The 18123-nt window shown below is 39.6% G+C and overlaps 2 protein-coding genes across 3 annotated transcripts; one reads left to right on the top strand and one right to left on the bottom strand.

Moving 5' to 3' along the window:
• Positions 1-13215: 13215 nt before the first annotated feature.
• Positions 13216-14410, bottom strand: LOC122842992 (protein phosphatase 1 regulatory subunit 3E). Its single transcript, XM_044137355.1, has one exon. The coding sequence runs from the start codon at positions 14408-14410 to the stop codon at positions 13526-13528; it is 885 nt and encodes a 294-aa protein (XP_043993290.1). The 3' UTR covers positions 13216-13525.
• Positions 14411-15146: 736 nt separating this feature from the next.
• On the top strand, positions 15147-17956 carry LOC122842980 (uncharacterized protein C16orf46 homolog). Of its 2 annotated transcripts, none has more exons than XM_044137343.1 (3): positions 15147-15285; positions 15435-15634; positions 17096-17956. In XM_044137343.1, exons 2-3 carry the CDS (start codon positions 15527-15529, stop codon positions 17861-17863), a joined length of 876 nt encoding a protein of 291 aa, XP_043993278.1. In that variant the 5' UTR covers positions 15147-15285; positions 15435-15526; the 3' UTR covers positions 17864-17956. The 2 variants fall into 2 exon arrangements, with proteins under 2 accessions (XP_043993278.1, XP_043993268.1); XM_044137333.1 differs by having other exon boundaries at positions 15232-15339.
• The last annotated feature ends 167 nt before the right edge of the window (positions 17957-18123 follow it).

The following is an 18123-nucleotide window of genomic DNA, read 5'->3' as shown; positions in this document are numbered from 1 at the left end:
TATAGATTTCTTTTGTCCGCTTAAGTTCTGTTGTACAATATTGATATGTGTTTTTTTGAGTAAAATTTAGCTCAGTTATTCTTTACAAAACGTGGGAGATGATGTAGATGTGGGGCTGAGTTTGTGCCAAAATGTTCTTATCTGAATCTCTATTCTATTCTGATGGCTGAGCAGCTAAAACAACACAAACCAGAAGAGTCTGATTATTTACTCCCCATTCAACATCTTAAGTCCTCCATTTGTCACCTGCCAAATCTCAAGTCTAGGCTCTGTTAGATAACCAGAGAAAATCATTGTTACTTTTAATATAAACACACTGCAAGCAACAAGAGACACGGGTATAATTAATCCACAGACATGAAAGGCTAATTGGCCCACAAGGTCGGGGTCGCACCTGTGTTGCAGAAGCTGGTCACCATGGCAGCAGTGAAGTCCTTGGAGAGGCAGAGAGGGCGACAGGATGAGAAGTGTCAGCTTATCTAAGAAAAGCTAAGTGAAGCCTGACGAAAAAGGACAACGTTTTTATATTTATTCTTGTGTGGGGGACACATACGCCTGAAAGAGGGACGAAATGAGCGAGTGGGAGTCTAAATGTGATCCTCCTACATAGATGATGTTCGAGCTAATACATTCAGAGAAAGATTGGGATGTGAAGATTGGAGGGACCAGATGGAGTGTGAGAGGGTGACCTGGGAGGGAGAGCAGGCGTAAATCCAGACAAATTGAGGCTGTGATGTGTCTCGTCAAAGACAAGGACACAGACAGAGGTAGTGGCCTGTGTCTCAGGAAGACATTTCTTGATTGTGTTCACTTGAACATGTGGCGTAGCCAGATAAATGAGACACATTGGGAGATTTTGAACAGGAGCTCAAGTAATCTGATGTCATGCCAGTAAAGATTTATTAATAATCCCAGAATAACTACATTGTTTTAAGAGGATTTAATTCTGTCTGCCAAAAGTTGTACTAATCAGTAGATGTAGTTTAAATTATTCACCACAGGATGGGAGTCATCGAAAATCAAAGAGGTTATGTGTAATTTCATAAAAGAGTCGCACTGAATAAATATTTGGACTCGGTGGATATATGTTTTTCATCAGGTCAGATCCCATTCTGCAGAAATATTTTTATTCTGGAGCTCCCCTTGTTTTGTTATTGGGCTAAAAGTTTATCCTACTGGCAGAGTCACAATACTGACTCCTTTTTCAGAGTGTGGCTTGAAAATGTCTTGCTGAAAACAGCCCATGATACAAAATATGAATTTAACATTATTGATGTCAAATTACAAGTATGCAAATTGTACGTGTTGAATTATTGAAGGAGGACAGTATATAGGGTGCATTGTGTTTTTAATAAAGATTAGAATTTTAAAATGTTTTTCAATGATAAATGGTGCTACTGGAATAAAGGATTATTTTATTTTAAGGCTTTTCACATTAACATTAACTGTAACTGCAACAAGTAACGTTTGCCCTCAGTGAGTGACAGTTACCAAAACTAGAATCAAAATGATTTTATTGTTATTGTACAGATGCGGAACATAATTTTATTTCAGTACAAAGAATGACAAATGAACAAAACAAAGACAGGGAAGACAGATCCCTGGAGCTGCAGCCATGAAGGCACTGCCCTTCTCGACAGATCAGAAAAATTAAAACATAAGGTTTCTTGGAGGTGAAAAAAAAAATTGTATCTCACACTCTGTTCCCACAATTAGGACAAAGTGTGGGGCTGCAAAAAATAAATAAATAAATAAATAAAATATAAAAAAACGAAACAACCCTGCACGAAAAAGCAACCTGTAAATACAGGAGTGGGGGGCAGCAAAGGCAGTGAGTTTAAAAGCGTTCAAAGCGAACAGACGTGATTAATATTTTACACAGGTTACAACTGTATGAGTTTACCTGTGTGAGTTTTCCAAACACTCCAAGGAAGCTTTAGCAGTCCCTGATGTTAGCAGGTCACATTAAAAATATTTATAATTGTAAATCTCACCTAGAGAGTGAATCTCTTTCAAACCAAAGCAACACAAACCCTAAATTATGCCACAGTTCTTGGTATTATAATTTGGTATGGCATCATTGTTATGTTATCAACTGCATTCAGAATGATGAATGATTTGTCTTTTTTGTTGAGATGGTGTGTAGACTATGTGTTGTTGTGATTTGGATCAAGTAGGAAGTGAAGTTTTCAGATGATAGAACACCAGAGGGCAGCAGAGAGCCTGAATCGCCTCCACATAAGACACCATATGGAGTCTGGGTGCACACATGCATGAAGATCATCAGTTCGACTCGTCACACAGAAACCGTTTCTTCTACACGTGTGCACAGAATAATAATAAATAAATAAATACACGGAAAAATATCTTTAGCATGATGCGGCTCTATCAATCGGTGTTCAAAACAGGTTAGATGTAATTCTGCTATTGTCCATCATTTTTATTAAACAGCAAAAATGACTTAAAATGCTCTAAAAACGTAAAATTGTTCAAATACCTTTTAAAGTTTTGGAGTACTTGATGAAATAGGATATATACATCTTGAAATGCTAACTAAATCAATCCCACCTTTTAAGCATCTGTGCTATAAATGTTGGAGCTATAAAACCCAACACTATACAACTGAACTCTTCAGTGGAGTGTGAGGTTCAGCTCAGCAGCTGACCTAAGAGTCTGCAGCCATTTCCTGCCCTGAATTAAACTGAAATATTTCCTTATGTATATTTCAGCACTGTGTACACATCCACTTATTGCATCAAATAAAAAATACCACAAAACTAGACTCGGCGTCGAAAGTCCTTCTTTTCTGCAAAAGCAAGACTCCAGCTTATGTCATCACACACTGGCTCCATGTGACCTGCCCGTGTCTGTGAGGGAGACTCAGAGAGAGAGACCCGGAGAGCGCTTTGGGATGGAAGCCAGACAAGACAAGAGGTGTGAGAGAGTGCAGCAACATCGTTAATTTATGAGACCTGTTGTGAATCCTGTGCACCCAAAGGCAACAGAGAGACACACAGAGATACAGGGGAAAGGCTGAGAAGGATATGACTCGGGTTAACAAAGATAGAAACATGTGCAGAGGGCAGCCTAAATATGCACACACACTCTCACACAAATACGTACGCATAAACAAGTTCACTGTATTTTCATACTTATGGATCGCTTCTGCTGCTTGGTGGATACACAGAGCATCCAGCTGCAGGGAGGGATAGCCACTAACAAATATCTGTACTGACAGCGGTCACGTTTTGCTGAATCACTCACGCGTCGGGCTGTGCTTCCAAACAGCAGATAGAGGCGTCGTTTTTGTTTTTTTGGGGTTTTTTTTCTTCCTTTCTAAATGAGAGCTGGAGTGACAGTCATTGACATCATTCCCTGTGATAAAGTGCCGGTGGAGGAGACAAAGATGAGCATCTAAAGTCACCTGAGATACAAAGCTAGATAAAGCTGCACATCCAGGGATTCTTAGACAAGCATCCTTCGAAAGAAACGTTGAGTGTATTTGAGGGTGACCTTCTCCATTCAATGTGTAATAGATCCTCTTGCACAACCTTGTACATAAACGCATAACAGAATGCTGTAGGGATTTTAAATGAGACATGTCCATCTGCGCACAAATAACACAATGTCCTGAGATCCTAAGAAATCATCTCCACTATGATTTAGTCAATACTGTACTGTCTCTGTTTATTTATTTGTTTTTGGTTAGGAAATGAAACATGAAATTATGTAGATCAGTGGTAGATGTAGACTGGTCTCTACAGCGGAATATGAAACTGATCTATAGTTACTGGAGTTACTTAAATATCGTCATACTTGAAGCTACAACTGCAGAAGATGAAGAATATCAGATCAGTCCTTGTCTGAGTTGAAACAGTGTTAGCCAAAGTTGGGTTCTTGGGTTGGCGCTTTCAAGGACACCAAGGTAAGTGATGTGTGAACAAAATGATCATTTCATCATATTCATTACAAGTAGCTATAGTAGAAATCACTCAGATATTTTTTTCAAAAATCACATTTTACCTGAAAAGGAAATCATTTTTTCATGCCTCAGCAGTAGCTCCTGTTGATGGCATTTTCTGAGAGGCGGTGACAGACCTGTCAGCTTGGGACTGATAATAAATAGTCTGTTAAGTATAGCTCAAACACACTTCACTCTAATCTGCCTCCTGCCTGTTTATTTCTGTCTATTCCCGATTCTCTCAATTTGTCATTTCGCTTATCGCTGGTTTGCTCTTGAAAATTGTCAGGATCAGTGGATAATTTATGTGTGTGCCTCTGGCCCAGAGTTATTTGCTCTTCACTGTGCAAAAATTTACTGTGGCTGCAGTAGTCACACTCATCTACTTAATGGAACAGCAGACATGTCCATACTGGAAAAAAAGAAAAAGAAAAAAGAGTAAGGTGAGCAGTAATAAAACAACTCCTTCAAAAAGCTGTAAAAGATTGGGTATAAAAATCAAAAATAAAACCTAAGGACACAAATATACCTATTTACAACAGACAGGTGGACAATAAACAAAAGGCAATTATGCTGTACTATGGAGAGGTCAGCAGACAATTGCCAGTTTTATGGAAATTAAATGCAAATTTAGAAAATCAAATCAAACATGATCACTTAGGTCAAAACCAATACAAAACTGGAGCAAAACAGGCAGAAAAAAAGGATACCAAAGAACAAGAAAAACAGAAGTTTAAAGAAGAGACTAGTTTGGCCGTTGTGTACATGTAATTAGATATTGATCTTATTATTTTCTAGATTAAACAGAGCATTTTATCGTAGAATATACCCAAACCCAGCCCAAGCAAAGTAAGCCACTACTTAGGGTCCCCAAACCATCACTGGGCCTCCCAGACATGCTTTAATATGAATTCCCTCAATAGATAAATATTTTTTATACTTGTTTTGATGTTCCTGACATCAAAAGGAACTCCAAATCAAATTCTGCTTACGGTCCCATACAACCTTACATCAGCCCTTAATATATCAGTCTGAAATGTGGCATGCAGAAGTGGCGAAGGGCCATTGTTTTGCTGAGAAAGTATTGCCTCAGAAGCATTTCCCTCTAGTTTTCCTGGAACACATCCAAATATGGTTTGTGGTGAAACAAGCCGTGGCATTCACTCATAAACAAACAAACCTTTCTTAGGTTAGTTGATTCATCCTTTGAGAAGCTTTCCACAGATTGTGGAGGATATATGCATATATAAAGCAACAAAACATTATTTTCTGAGTTCTTTTAGGTTTTAAACCAAAAATCCAGACATCATGGCAAGAATAAGGTGAGTTCTGTTGGACTGGAGGTTTAAACCCGCTGCCTTCAAGCAAACGGGTTTAAAAGGGAAATCCACTTTAAGCAGTGAGTTTCAAAAAGATTGAAGCTCTTAAGGAGAATACCAGATCTGCCTTTGTCACAAACAACTACCTGTCACATGACTAAAGCTGCCGTCTCTATTAATATCTCATGATGTCCTCATGAATTATTATACATGTCTAAAAGCATAGTTGGGGGGTTTAGGAGATAAGGTACTCCTTTGGCAATATGTATTTGATTTATATGCATGCTTGACTTTATTGTGTTTCAAGGAAAACAATTATTCAACGTATATGTAAAGCATAGCTTACATATACGTCCCAACTTAAGAGATGTAGATTGTTCACATTACTTTTTTTTGTGATAAAATATGTAGACAGATGAGTGAAAGTGGGCTCAGTAGAGAGGGAGGTTGGGAAAGGTTGAAGAAGATAGAGTCAGACTCCTGTACTGTCCTGTCCTGTCTTGTCTTCCCTTCTTTGTGAGAGTGTCTAAGTGAATGTTATGACATGAAGATGCATGGTTTTAGGGAAGACAACACAGTCAGTTCAAAACAACATAATGAATTTTCCATGGCAGTAGAAGATCACTTAGCAGATCAATTAGTGCTCACTTTCGACCGGGTTATGGCCTGACCCCATGCGGCTGCAGCGGCCTCTGAATCAGCATCTTTGGATACATTTTTCTTTTTATCTTTGTGAACGCCTCATATAAAGGATTAAAATTCAAACTTACAGAACTTATTTGTGTGCTCTGAAGTGGCTTCCTGTTATTGGAGGTGAAGGACGCTCCAGGTGAGGTGAGAGAAACAGCACTGGTCTGAAAAGGCATCCTAAGGTTTTCTGTTGCAGCCTAATAAAGCTGAGGCCTGGGGGTGGGGGATGTGAAGAGCGCATCATCATCATCATCATCATCATCATCATCACATGAACACAGGAGTTATGTAAGCAGCTGTTGGTTGTTGCACTTCATGACAATGTTGTCTGATTATCACAGCTGGCTGCACAGAAAGCTGTACACATTGTTGTTGATTTGATTGTACTCATTTGGTTGGTCTCAACAGCTGTGGCTGGAGAGTTGAGAGTTTTCAACTTTTCCAATAATTGTCCAGATTTGGAGGTTTGATCCTGGTTACATGTCAACATGTCCTCAGAGCAGATATCGAAGCCTCGATGCGCAGTCATTTTGTCATGCATAAATCTTTCGGTTTATCAAATAATATCAGGCAAAAATATGAGCTGAGTAAATAAAAAAACAGTTAGCTCTGAAATGTGGATTTAATTTATTAAGAAAAACGGTCATCCAAACCAAATGTATTGTGTGTCAAAAATATAGTTGCAAATTCATGGGATTACGAATTTGAATTTTTATGAATATGAATGCATATTGAATGCACTCAATATGCATTTATATGCATGTTGAATGAGGAAGTACCAAGTTGGAAACTGTTTGAGAAAGTACATGAAGAAATGCTAAAAAAAGGAAAAAAAGGAAAGAAAAACCACCACACGGTTATTTTCTAGACCCAGGGCCGGCCCAAGGTATGAGCAAACTAAGCACCAAGGGGCCCCACTCAGTGGAGCTGATTTTTTTTTTTTTTGTAATAATTTCTGGCATTATAATATTAAAAACACACAATTTTACCATGAAGTGATTTTTTTTTTTACAATTATATATATTTGATCATGTATGTAGAAATTATTATTTTATTGATAAAAAGAAAAAAAAATAGCTCTTGGGGGCCCCTGGTGGTCGAGGTAGGTACCGCAAGCTTTGCGGTAACATGAGCTGCCATGCAGAGCGCATCCAAACGTCTAAAGCTCCGGTCAGAAGTTAAGTAAGCAAAATGGATCCAATATTAGACATGTATATAATGTAAACATCACTGCCAGAGATGCAATAAGTTTATGGCAGGTGTGTGAATGATCTAATGATCAGACTGCTGATTGCAGTCAGTCCACATTGTTAGCAGAACTAGAGGGCCCAAAACCACATTTCGCTCAGGGCCCCATGGAAGCTTGGGCCGACCCTGTCTAGACCTTTTGGGAATATTGTTCCCAGCTTTTCTGAAAATAATTTGTAGCCTAAATGGAGTAAAGTTGAACTTTTGCAAAGACGTCCGTTCTGTTACCAACACAACATTTTAGCATGATGACAGCAGTTTGATTTCCTGGGACTGCTTTGCTGCTTCAGAATATGTACAACTTGCTATAAATGATATGCCAAAATTTCAGAATTTCAGCAGGAAATGTTGAATTAGAATACATGACCCTCAGTTTGAGACTTTTAACTCAAGCGAATGTGGGCTATGCCGCAAGATAATGATCAAAGATCACTAACAGGTCCAGCTCTGAATGGCTAAAAATATACAAGAATTATGTTTCTTTTTTAAAAAAAAAAAAAAAAGCCTAAGCTTGCTGTGAAATGGTTTGCTGATGGTGGCAAATCCAACACATCTTCAAGAGATAAATACATCAAAGACTAAGATAAATGAGCCACATTGTAATGAAAACTAACTACGCATGTCTTAATTTCCTGCTTCACTTCTCAGTGAAACTGGATGGATCTATATTTATCGTTATCCTGGGGAATCACAGGACTGACTGAGCAAGCTGCTGAGTAGGTCCAATCATAGAATCAAATTAGCTTCACAGCAGGTTTTCATTGACTGGCCATATGGATCCACGTTCACAGGTTGCTGAAAGGATTAAGCTGCTACGCAGAGAACTCACCGACCGTCAGGAAGCCTTCAACGCTACCGTCACTCAGCTTCCTTTGACTGTGAGCCAAGAGCGCTCAGTGACGACACTCTGCTGGTGAACAAACAGATTAACATGTTAACCAACATGTTCTAAATATGACTCCAGAAACCCAGGTGCAACACACACTTAATCTGTTACACAAACTCAAACAGTGATGCAGTTATTCTTGGTTTGTTTTACAGGTGCTCAGCGAGGCCAACTCAAACTAATTAAATTACTTTCATTTCCTATCAGTGAAAGGTGTTTCCTATTTTACTTGCTGGAGGGTACACAGCTGCATCTCAAGAAGGCATAAAATATAATCCAAAAGTCAAATTATCTTTGTAACTCAATCCAAAATGTTAAGCATTTACTTCTTACATGCATATATGTTTAGACATTTTTTTGTTTTCGTTCACTTCAATAATTAAGTTTTATAGTTTTTGACCAGAATGTTCTTTAAGATCCCCATAAAAAGATTTTTCCCTTTAGAAATGTGGGTTCATGTACAGCACAATATATAGGCTCTCAATATTTAGTGACTCGTTGTGCATTATTACTGAATCAGAAAAACATGATAGAGAGGCAATAAGCCTATGGCACAAAACATTTTTCTTTCCATCAGTGTACTTGGATACTTCACTCTGTGAACAATCATTTTCTTTAGCAGTGGCCTCTTGTGGCAGTGTGGCAGCTGTGAAGTTGTCTCTTTAATTTCCAGAGAAGCTTTAATTTAGATTTTTACTAGCCGTAATCCATAATGATCGCAAATAACACAAATAAACACTTGAAATATACCGACCTGTGTGTAATGAAACAATATGTGGGTTGCACTCTCTGACCAAAATTTCGAAAGTCATTATTTTTTCAATAATGTTGAGAGACACTTGTATTCCAATTTGAATAATTAGCATATTTGAAATAACTGGTCTAGTTTGCAAAAACAGAGGATTTTTAAATATGTTACTGCAAAAACAGATCAAGAAAAAGATGCATGTCGGAATAAAATGTGTGGATGCTTCACGTTAGATCCAATATGGCCGTGTTTTCAATGGATCAGCAGTAGTTCTTTAACTGCAGGGCCAGCGCTTTGAACCCCATCCGTCCACGTGTCATGTGTCCTCTAAGGTAAAGACAGTGAATCTCGTCTTTACCTTAAGCTTAAGAGTATTAAGCTCTGTGTGGCTGTAAAGAAAAAAAGGTCTGCATACAAAGTATTTAAATATATGATAGGAAATGCTGTTGATGCATGTGTGTGCACATGAACAGGTAGCGAGAAATAAATGTTGACTGTGTACTTCTGCATTTCATGAACAGAGGCGTTATCTTATGTCAACATAACCTTTATAAATGTTAAAATAATTAAAGGAAAAGCAAACACACCTTCCTTAATTCTCCGTAGGTTTAAGAACTCTACCATTAGTCTTTGTCACACAAGATATATTGTTTTTTTTGTTTGTTTTTTTTTAAAACATAGAAGGTGCCATAAAATGTGGGAGGCTTCTCCTGCACGTTCTCCTGTTTCAAGCACCCCTTCTGTAAACAGAGGAGCGGTGTCAAAGCCGAAATCAATTCAAGGACATGTCCTTAGGCAGGCTGATAATGGCATCGTGCTGAAACCCGCTGCACAGATCTGCTTCAAGAATGGTGGCCAATGGCAGGTCCATAGAAACAAGACGTCTGACTGACCTACTACTGAAACTACTTGGGAGAACAGTCACTTAGAAAAAGCAAGAAATATTTTTACGCTTCTAGTTGGGTGGCTGTGAGCTCAAGAAATAGAAAGATTGTTTTCCATCACAAAAGCTTTTATTAATCATTAATTTAACAAAGTATGGAATTACATTACAAGCTGAACGTAAATATGACAGTACGTTTCTGCTCGACGTGCAAATATGAAGAACTTTCACAGAATAAAGGACACGAAACTCACAGTGTAGATGTTCAAACAAATAGTTCTGAAAAGATGCAAATAAAAGAAGATAAATAAAAAAATATATATACCAGTGTCATTAAGTTATAATACATTAGACAGACTGAGACACAAGAGCAGCACAATGTGCTAATAGCTGGAAAAGATTTCCAAGGAGAAAGTTTCAGAGCCATATAACACACATCCCTTTTCCTCCTCTAACTGCATTAGACCTGCTTTGACTGCTCGGTATAAGCTACAATCATGAACCATTCATGTAAAAAGCTATCAAGCACCAAAGTGCATCTTACATTTCCTATTCAGACCTTACATGTCCCTAGACGCTGTCCAGAGTTCATAAAGTCTACAATCTTTCCTCACTTGCATCAATCGTGATACGAATCACTCACATAGTGAACAGTTTGCATCGAATCAAAGTGTACATGCCTTTTTTTGCAGAGGTGCGACTCAAATTCTGGCTAATAAAAATCAAGCAAATCCAACCAACATCCACAATTACTGCTCTCTACAATTAGACTTGTATTAATTGACTCAGAGAACTTCCTATAATTTTGCAGCATCGAATGACTGAACCATTTGCACCAATGAGGATTGGAAATGCTTCAAAAATACACAGAACACCAATAGGAAGACATTCAGCATGAAACACGGACACGATTACATACACAGTAACATATTTCTCTGTTTTGATGCAAATAATGATGTTTACATACAGGTGAGTGTCTAATGAAACCTCAGGCCCTTTTGTTGACTTTATGATTGGGATGCACCAATAACAATAACATTGAGCTAAAACTGATTTGTACACATTTACTACAATTTAGTACCATGAGACAGGAGAATGTGAAAAGTCATTCAAGTTAAGGAACCTCATCAGATTTTTCTAACATAGAAAGTCCGATCAGGTGGCGGTGAAGTCTTCGATGTAAGAAACTCACTTTTTGTTGGCTGGGATACGTTTTTGGTGTTTCTATCTATTTGTTATCTCAACAATACTGTCTTCTATTACACAGCTTGACAAAAGTGTACACATAGACGGACAACGTGTTGTTTTCAACTATGTTTAACAGAATCTGGCATGCTTAGACCTTTTATATCCACAGTAATTTGCGGCTATGTACATAACAAATATGTGTGGTAGCAAATGTCACTGAGTCTCCCTCACACCTCATCAGAGCCAATTATTAGCCTCAGTCTTTGGGTGCTGACATGTGTCAAAGTCGAAGACCAACACCACCGATGGATTCATGGTGGGAACAGCTCCTAACCCCAAGCTAAGTGGTTACAGGAATAGCCTTCATCCACATTCCGGGCCCTTCCAGTGGAAAACTTTCCTCTGAGGCCCTGGGGATGTAAATAAAGGCCAAGGTGATGTTCAGACTACACTCAGAGGACTGGAATTAAAAGCACGCTGAGTGTTCCTCCTCCTCTGCTTCCTGTTGTTTCAAGCATTATTATTCCAGAGGAAGGAGCAAAGAGGGAATCTGCATTCAAGTTTATTTACAAGCTTTAGTTCACCATAAGCACTGAGTGCAATGCAATGCACAGGGGACTAAGTTAAAAAGAATTCAATAAAAATATATGCAGGACCAATTTATGTTGAAAAAAACCATGGCATAAATCAGATGAATCCGTGACAACAGCATGAAAAACAAGCAGTGAGACGGGCTGCAGAAATAAATAATGGCTGACATTGTTTGGTCATTCCTGTGACGTGCAAAAGGACAACTACCCCCACCGACCCTTGCAAAGTGATTGAGTAAATTTACAGCAGCAGAAGCTGTTTAAAGCAGTCATCTGTAGTAGCTACTTTGTCTACAGACAAAACTGCTATGTGGAAACAACGCTAACAGTGCAATCGAGGACCGAAAATATTTCCATCTGTGAGTATACAATAATACACTTTTGTTTGAATGTAAAAATAATTACTATAAATACCATCTGTTCTATCACCACCACTAGCCTGAAGAGGAGGAAGTACAAAAATAAAGTGAGGTAAACTTGACTGCTCCTACAGCCTCTGCATACGTTTTCCTGATTGGAAGAACAACCATGTTGGAGCAGTGCAGTCGGTGGAAAGAAAGATTTTCAAGAAGAAGTGGTTCCCATTGTGTATAAACACAACCCTAGTCATACAGGGTTAAAAGAAATGCACTGTTTTGTTTTCTGAAAATAATATTGGATTAATGCTACAGATTAAAATAACATGAAGGCAAATTACAATCCAACTATGTCGCCCCTACCCAGCCAGCATTCACATGTGGAGCACATTCAAGAAGGACCTGTGCTGAATAATGGGTCCCAAATGGGATTGTCTACAACTTTAATGCATCCATATGGCTCCTAGATGTATTTCTAAATTTGAAATAGCTTTCTTAATATTAATTTGAAATCCAGATAATACCTTCATGGTTCTCATCTGGTTTTGCACACCAGCTTTCTCAGTAGTTCACTCATGCAGGTTCCAGACAAGAAGCCAATTATACACCAGGGTCCACTTAAAATTAGGTTTGTGCAATAAGTGTACCATTTACTATCTAGGGGAAAAAATGGAGTATAATAAGAATTGTGATTAAATCTGACTACAATATCTAGGTCATCTAAAAAAAGAAAAAGAAAAACAGTAGGATTGGTATTCTTATCTTGGTACTTTGAGCTAAACAGCCAAGAGTCACAAATAAAACTTTAAAGTCTTTAGTTTCCAAACCAGCCACAGCAAGATTCACAAGGCGACCAAACACAAATGCTGGCTGGATGCATCACTTGATAACTACTTAATATTTAGTTTTGTCCAAAAGGTGATAATATTGCACAAAAATAACATATATTTCAAATAGAATAAGGCATGTTTGATAGAATCTCATAGGAAATTATTATTTAGTACATAAAATATCTTTTTTCATATCAATATATCTTATTATTTAACATACAATCTATGTTAAATTGTTTAATTTAGATTTTGTCCTCTGTTTCAGCAGAGGTGTGCGCGTTTTCCTCCACAGACTGCAGGAGATCACTGAGGGACTCCGGACCCAGATAGCTGCGCAAGGCTTTCTGTTTACCGTTAAATCTACAAGCACGCTAAACAAAAATGCAAAATCGAAGCAGCTAAATGTTACAACTTCTCCTGGCGTGAGTAGTAAAGCCTGAAGCTGGCGTTTTCCGTGGCATATTACATCATTTGCGCATGTCCCCCCCCCCCCTCCCCCCCCAAAAGGGCACCAAGCTTCACCGAGCCCTGACATCAAGGCAAAAAAAATTAAATAAATAAATAAAATTATATATCAGACCGCATCCCCGCCCCTCCTGCTGGGACCCTGTCAGGCTCATCCAGTCAGTGTAATATTATCGCAACAGGGCAGCTGTTTGGAAATAGCATGGGTCAATATTTACTGTCACAGCATATTAGTGGCTGATTATGACAGAAGAAATGAATCCAAACATTTTACAGGCTACAGTCCTACATTAAGGTGTATCCGGAGAGCATTACGCGCAGATAACGCACTAATCGAGAGCGTAAAATCAGAGCCCATCACTCAAATAAAGTGGATCCAACCATTTTCCCACTCCCGAGGTGGCGACATCTTTAGCCGATGGCGACGCACCTTGTAGTTGTTCCCGTTGTTATTGTCCCAGAATTCATGCCCGCCGACACAGTATTTAATGGCGAACTGCAAGGTGCCACCGTTATCTAAGTAGGCGGGCATGACAATCTTAAAGCTGAACTTGTCAGTGACACCGTCGCTCGAGTCTGGAACATAGGTGCCCAAGCTGTCCATGAAGGTTATCCAGTTGTTTAGGGAATAGCGCAAAGAGACGCTCTTCTCAAAGGCCAGATTCAAGACGCGCACAAAGCCGGAGAGGGTGAAGTCGTCCGTTTGCACCGTCTCCAGCAGCACCTTCACCTCTCTGACTTTCTGCTCGAAGTCGGGTAGCGTGCCTGGGTTTGTGAACTGCAGCTCCATGAACACGGACTGCGTAGGAGCCCGGGGGAACTTTGTGTCCAGGTGATGGAGCGTCGCTTTGGGCAGCTTCGCCAAAATGCGCTCCGGCACCTCCGGGTCGTCCGCATCGTCGAAGTGCTTCACAGATATGAGCTCCAAACCCAGGGAGTCAGCAAAGCGCACCTTTTTCTGACTGGTCGGACTTCTACTGCGTGCGATCTCCAACTTTGCTCTCTCCAGAGGCGTAGGGAGCGATTTGCACCTACGGCGGAGGTTCGGGCTCTGCGGGGTCTTGAGAAAAATCTCCCTGCCCCGTGGCCTCTCGTCCACCACCGGGTTCTCCATGGGTTCACACGAGCCGTTCATCACATCATACTCTTCTCCATCCTCCAGCCTCGGGTTGGCCGCGGTCAGGCTTCCGAAGAGCCCCGCGATGCAGCTGTAGTTCCTCGGGAGGCAGTTCTTCGGAGGCAGCATTGCCACGGATGGGACGCACACACTGGGGCTTTGCTTCAGCGCCACGGTGACCTGTACTGCAGAACCGAGTTGGTCGTGATGAAGTACACCCGGCGAGTCAAGACATAAAGTGCTCAGGTATCAGTGTCCCCCTCGCGGATAGGCGCTCCTGTTGCGTCAGATGCCGACACTCCGCAGCTCTGGACCAATTAACCGAGGGATTGTTGTTCCGCAGCTGAGAGCTGGACTGCAGCTGCAGATATGGCAACTCGAACTCACGTTCTGCTCAGTGGAAGACAGAAAGAGAAAGCAAGAGAGAGAGGAAGAGCGAGTAAAAATCGTCAGTAACAGCCGCTTGCATTTTAAAGAAGTAAGCTAGCCTTCCTTTCAGAGCTACCTTGCATGAATTGAGCGTACTGACGCACATAACAGCCTACGTGCAGAAGTTCACGTACCAACTGACCAAAATGGTTTCCTCCTGAAGCAATAAAACTTGTTAACTTCCCTGTTTTCACTTCGACGTTATAAAATATAGCTCCGCCCAAACACATGCAAGCAGTTCAAAAATATTAATTATACATCTAAGGAGCTTTCTGTTCTAATCGACAGTTTCCGACGCATGCGTAAATCCAAACTCATACAATTAGTATTGTATTTAAATGAAGTGTTTGATTAGTCTGCCGCCTTACATTCACACGCACATGTTGTCGATGTATTAATTATATATTGTAGTTGCTGAGGTTAGTGCTGCGTCTTACCCTTCCCTTCCACGGTCTCAACGTCACCCTCTCCCCGTCACCATGACGACGACACCGCTGCTCTCTGAAGGCATTCACAACTTCCTCCGCTGCAGTTCAGGAGTAAACACAACCAGTAACGGCATGCTATTCTGAGAGGTTAGTGGACTGACGCATTCAAAATGTTAAAAGGAGTCAGTGTGAGTGTTTTTGGTGAGTCTGGTTAGTAAAAGCTTTGGCATTTTATCTTGTGTTGACCGGAACGGGACTTGATTATACATTTCACATATCTTATATCAACTCCTAAGATGCACCACAAGTTAACAATGACGAGGAGGAGCAACAAAAATATGACAAGGCAGCAATATACCTAGAAGACTTGGAGTCAAAGGTTTTGGAGATGCCAGAGAGGACACATATTGATGCCCTTCTAGATATTAGTGAGCAGAGCTTCATGAGCGATCTGGAACCATATGAATGGCATTGTTACCCCGGTTGGGAACATGCTGTAAGTAATCTTTATGCTTTTCCCCGTCTGTCTTATTGACTTAATTTTAATTCTGTAGTTATACGTCTATCAGAGTTTTTCTTTTTTAAAGAGCATATTTCTATAAGCGCATGCCCCCTTTCCTTCTGCTTGTCACATCTAAATGCTTCAAACTATGACATAATGATAACCTGAGTAAAAAAAAAATATATATATATATTGACTTTCAAACTACTGTTTCTGAGAAAAAGGTTATCTAAACCAATCTAAATCTATGTTAAAAGATTCAGTGCCTTTTTTTTTGTTTGTTTGTTTTATTCACTTTCCACACTTAAGCGTGACATCTCTAACAGCTGGTTGGGGTAGAATCACTTAAACCCCAAAATAGCCAGTATTGCTGAGCATCAGCAGAGTTCTTAAGTTATTAGGTTTTTTTGAAACTCAAACTGTGTGCTTCAAGCCTTTTAACAGCCTTTCTCCTGAATTAAGTTCCAAAGTTTGACATAATTATTTTACAACACTAACACTAGTCCTTTACAAGTCTTCTCAAGAGACTAGAGGTCTTTTTTTGTGTACTTACTGCTTGGTGTACATTCTTTTCAAACCACTTCAACACTTCCTAAAGACTAATGAAAGCCAGAGGGCTGAAAGGGGATTTTCTGCCAGTGGTTGTGCCCAAACGCTGAAGATGTAATTGTGTAATTCTTTCTATTTAAAAAAAAAAAATACTTTGTCAGATTATTACGTACCTCTAGCCAAGATCTTATTTTTCTCATTTATCTGCTTTAATCCTGGAGAATAATCTAATATAATAATCATAATAATCATAATCTAAATCTGCAAGATAAGTCTAAGTGAAAGGCTGACTTGTGTGTCTTCAATAAATAAATAATACAGTTTTTAACTAAACCTGGTTGACATTTTCACTTCACCTGGTGAACAATTAGTGAATCCCTAATTGTTATCCACTGCAATTGGACTCAGATGTTTTTAGCAGTCATATATAAATATATGCAATGAAGCCTCAGGCCCTATAAATATACATTTCTGTAAAAATGTATTTCATTGATTGCACAAATAAGAAAGAAGATTAATTATATATTTTTTTATCATACATATTCAATTATAATCTCTTCATCAAAACATTTGAGATAAATATGTAAAAAAACAGAAAGTGATTGTCCATTGCTTCCGTTATTAGATCAAAGACAGAAATACATTTGTACATCTTTGAAAGATAAGAATATTTATATTTCAACTATAAGTTACTATTTAAATAGGAGGGAGCTAAAGGGCTACAGAAAATTATTAAAATGACCAAAATATATATACACTACTAACACCTTCCTTTGGCAACACTCGTGCTTTGAAAAGTTTTCTACATCATTTAGCCTCAAGAGTTGCAGAATTTATTTTATAGGTTTTATGTCTATACATAAAGCTATTGAAATAAGTTTTATTTCAAATCTGGTTTTACAACAGGTCCACGGTTGGGACAGAGTCTCTCCTTTGTGCTGCGTAATGATGAGTCAGAAAGACATAGCAAAGCAAAAGGAGGCTGAAAGCTCGGCCACTTCGGGGTTCAACCGGATGTCCCCTAAGGTAGGCAGCACATCCAGCCTGATGGAGCAGCACTGCAAGCCAAATGCAGGCCAGCCTAATGTAAAGGAAGCTGCATCACTGAGCCAGCAACCGGGACCTCAAGAACAAGCAACGTCGCCTTGCCACAGTGTTACTCAGAAATCCGTACCAGGTTCCTCGGAGAAGAAATGGGTGGCACGAGAGACAAGTCCAGTGCTTCGCCAAACCTCACAAGCTTCTCCTTTAGAGTGTCGAGCCTTGAAAGTTCAGAAGCACACCGTTAGGCACGACGTCACTATTGTCCCCATCAAAAACTTCAAATTTTTACCTCCTATCAATTCACTCCAGAAGGACAACAAAGGCAAGAAGACGCCAGATGCAAAAAGCCATTGCAGGCTTAAGAAGGGGATCAAAGCAACTCGGACAGGACTGGATGCTACGGCTAAGTTAGAGCGTCCCATTTCCTCCCCAGCCTCTACTGACAGCCATCAGGAATGCCATCAAAGCCACAATTTGTTCCCTAATGCTTGTGTTTCTCTTACGAGCAGGAGGAAATCATCCAGATCTCCCAAAATGGACACATTGCATCCCACAGCGTACTCTCTGGGGAGCAACATGCCACGAGGCATGATTCAATCCCTGGTGCCCGCCAAGAGTCTGCTCATCTAAGAATCAGAACTTTGTGTGTTACATGAGGCTTTTGAAACAAATGTCTCATCACTGAAGGTCAAATTCAATCAAATAAATGCATGGAAAGTTTAAGCCTTTTGTTATACACTGATGGTCCTTTTTCAATGCTTCTGATGGCTTCACAGTTGGTTATCATGAATTTTTTTGTGTGCAGCAATTATACTTCATACCTATTTAGGCGTTAAATGCAATCTGAAACCACGAATGAATCTGATGAGCGGAGCACAATATCTGCCGAC

This window comes from Gambusia affinis, linkage group LG02 (genome assembly GCF_019740435.1).
Source record: "Gambusia affinis linkage group LG02, SWU_Gaff_1.0, whole genome shotgun sequence".
Classification (NCBI taxonomy): Eukaryota; Metazoa; Chordata; class Actinopteri; order Cyprinodontiformes; family Poeciliidae; genus Gambusia; species Gambusia affinis.
Note: the sequence above shows the minus strand (reverse complement) of the source record. Positions and strands in the feature narration are given on the sequence as shown.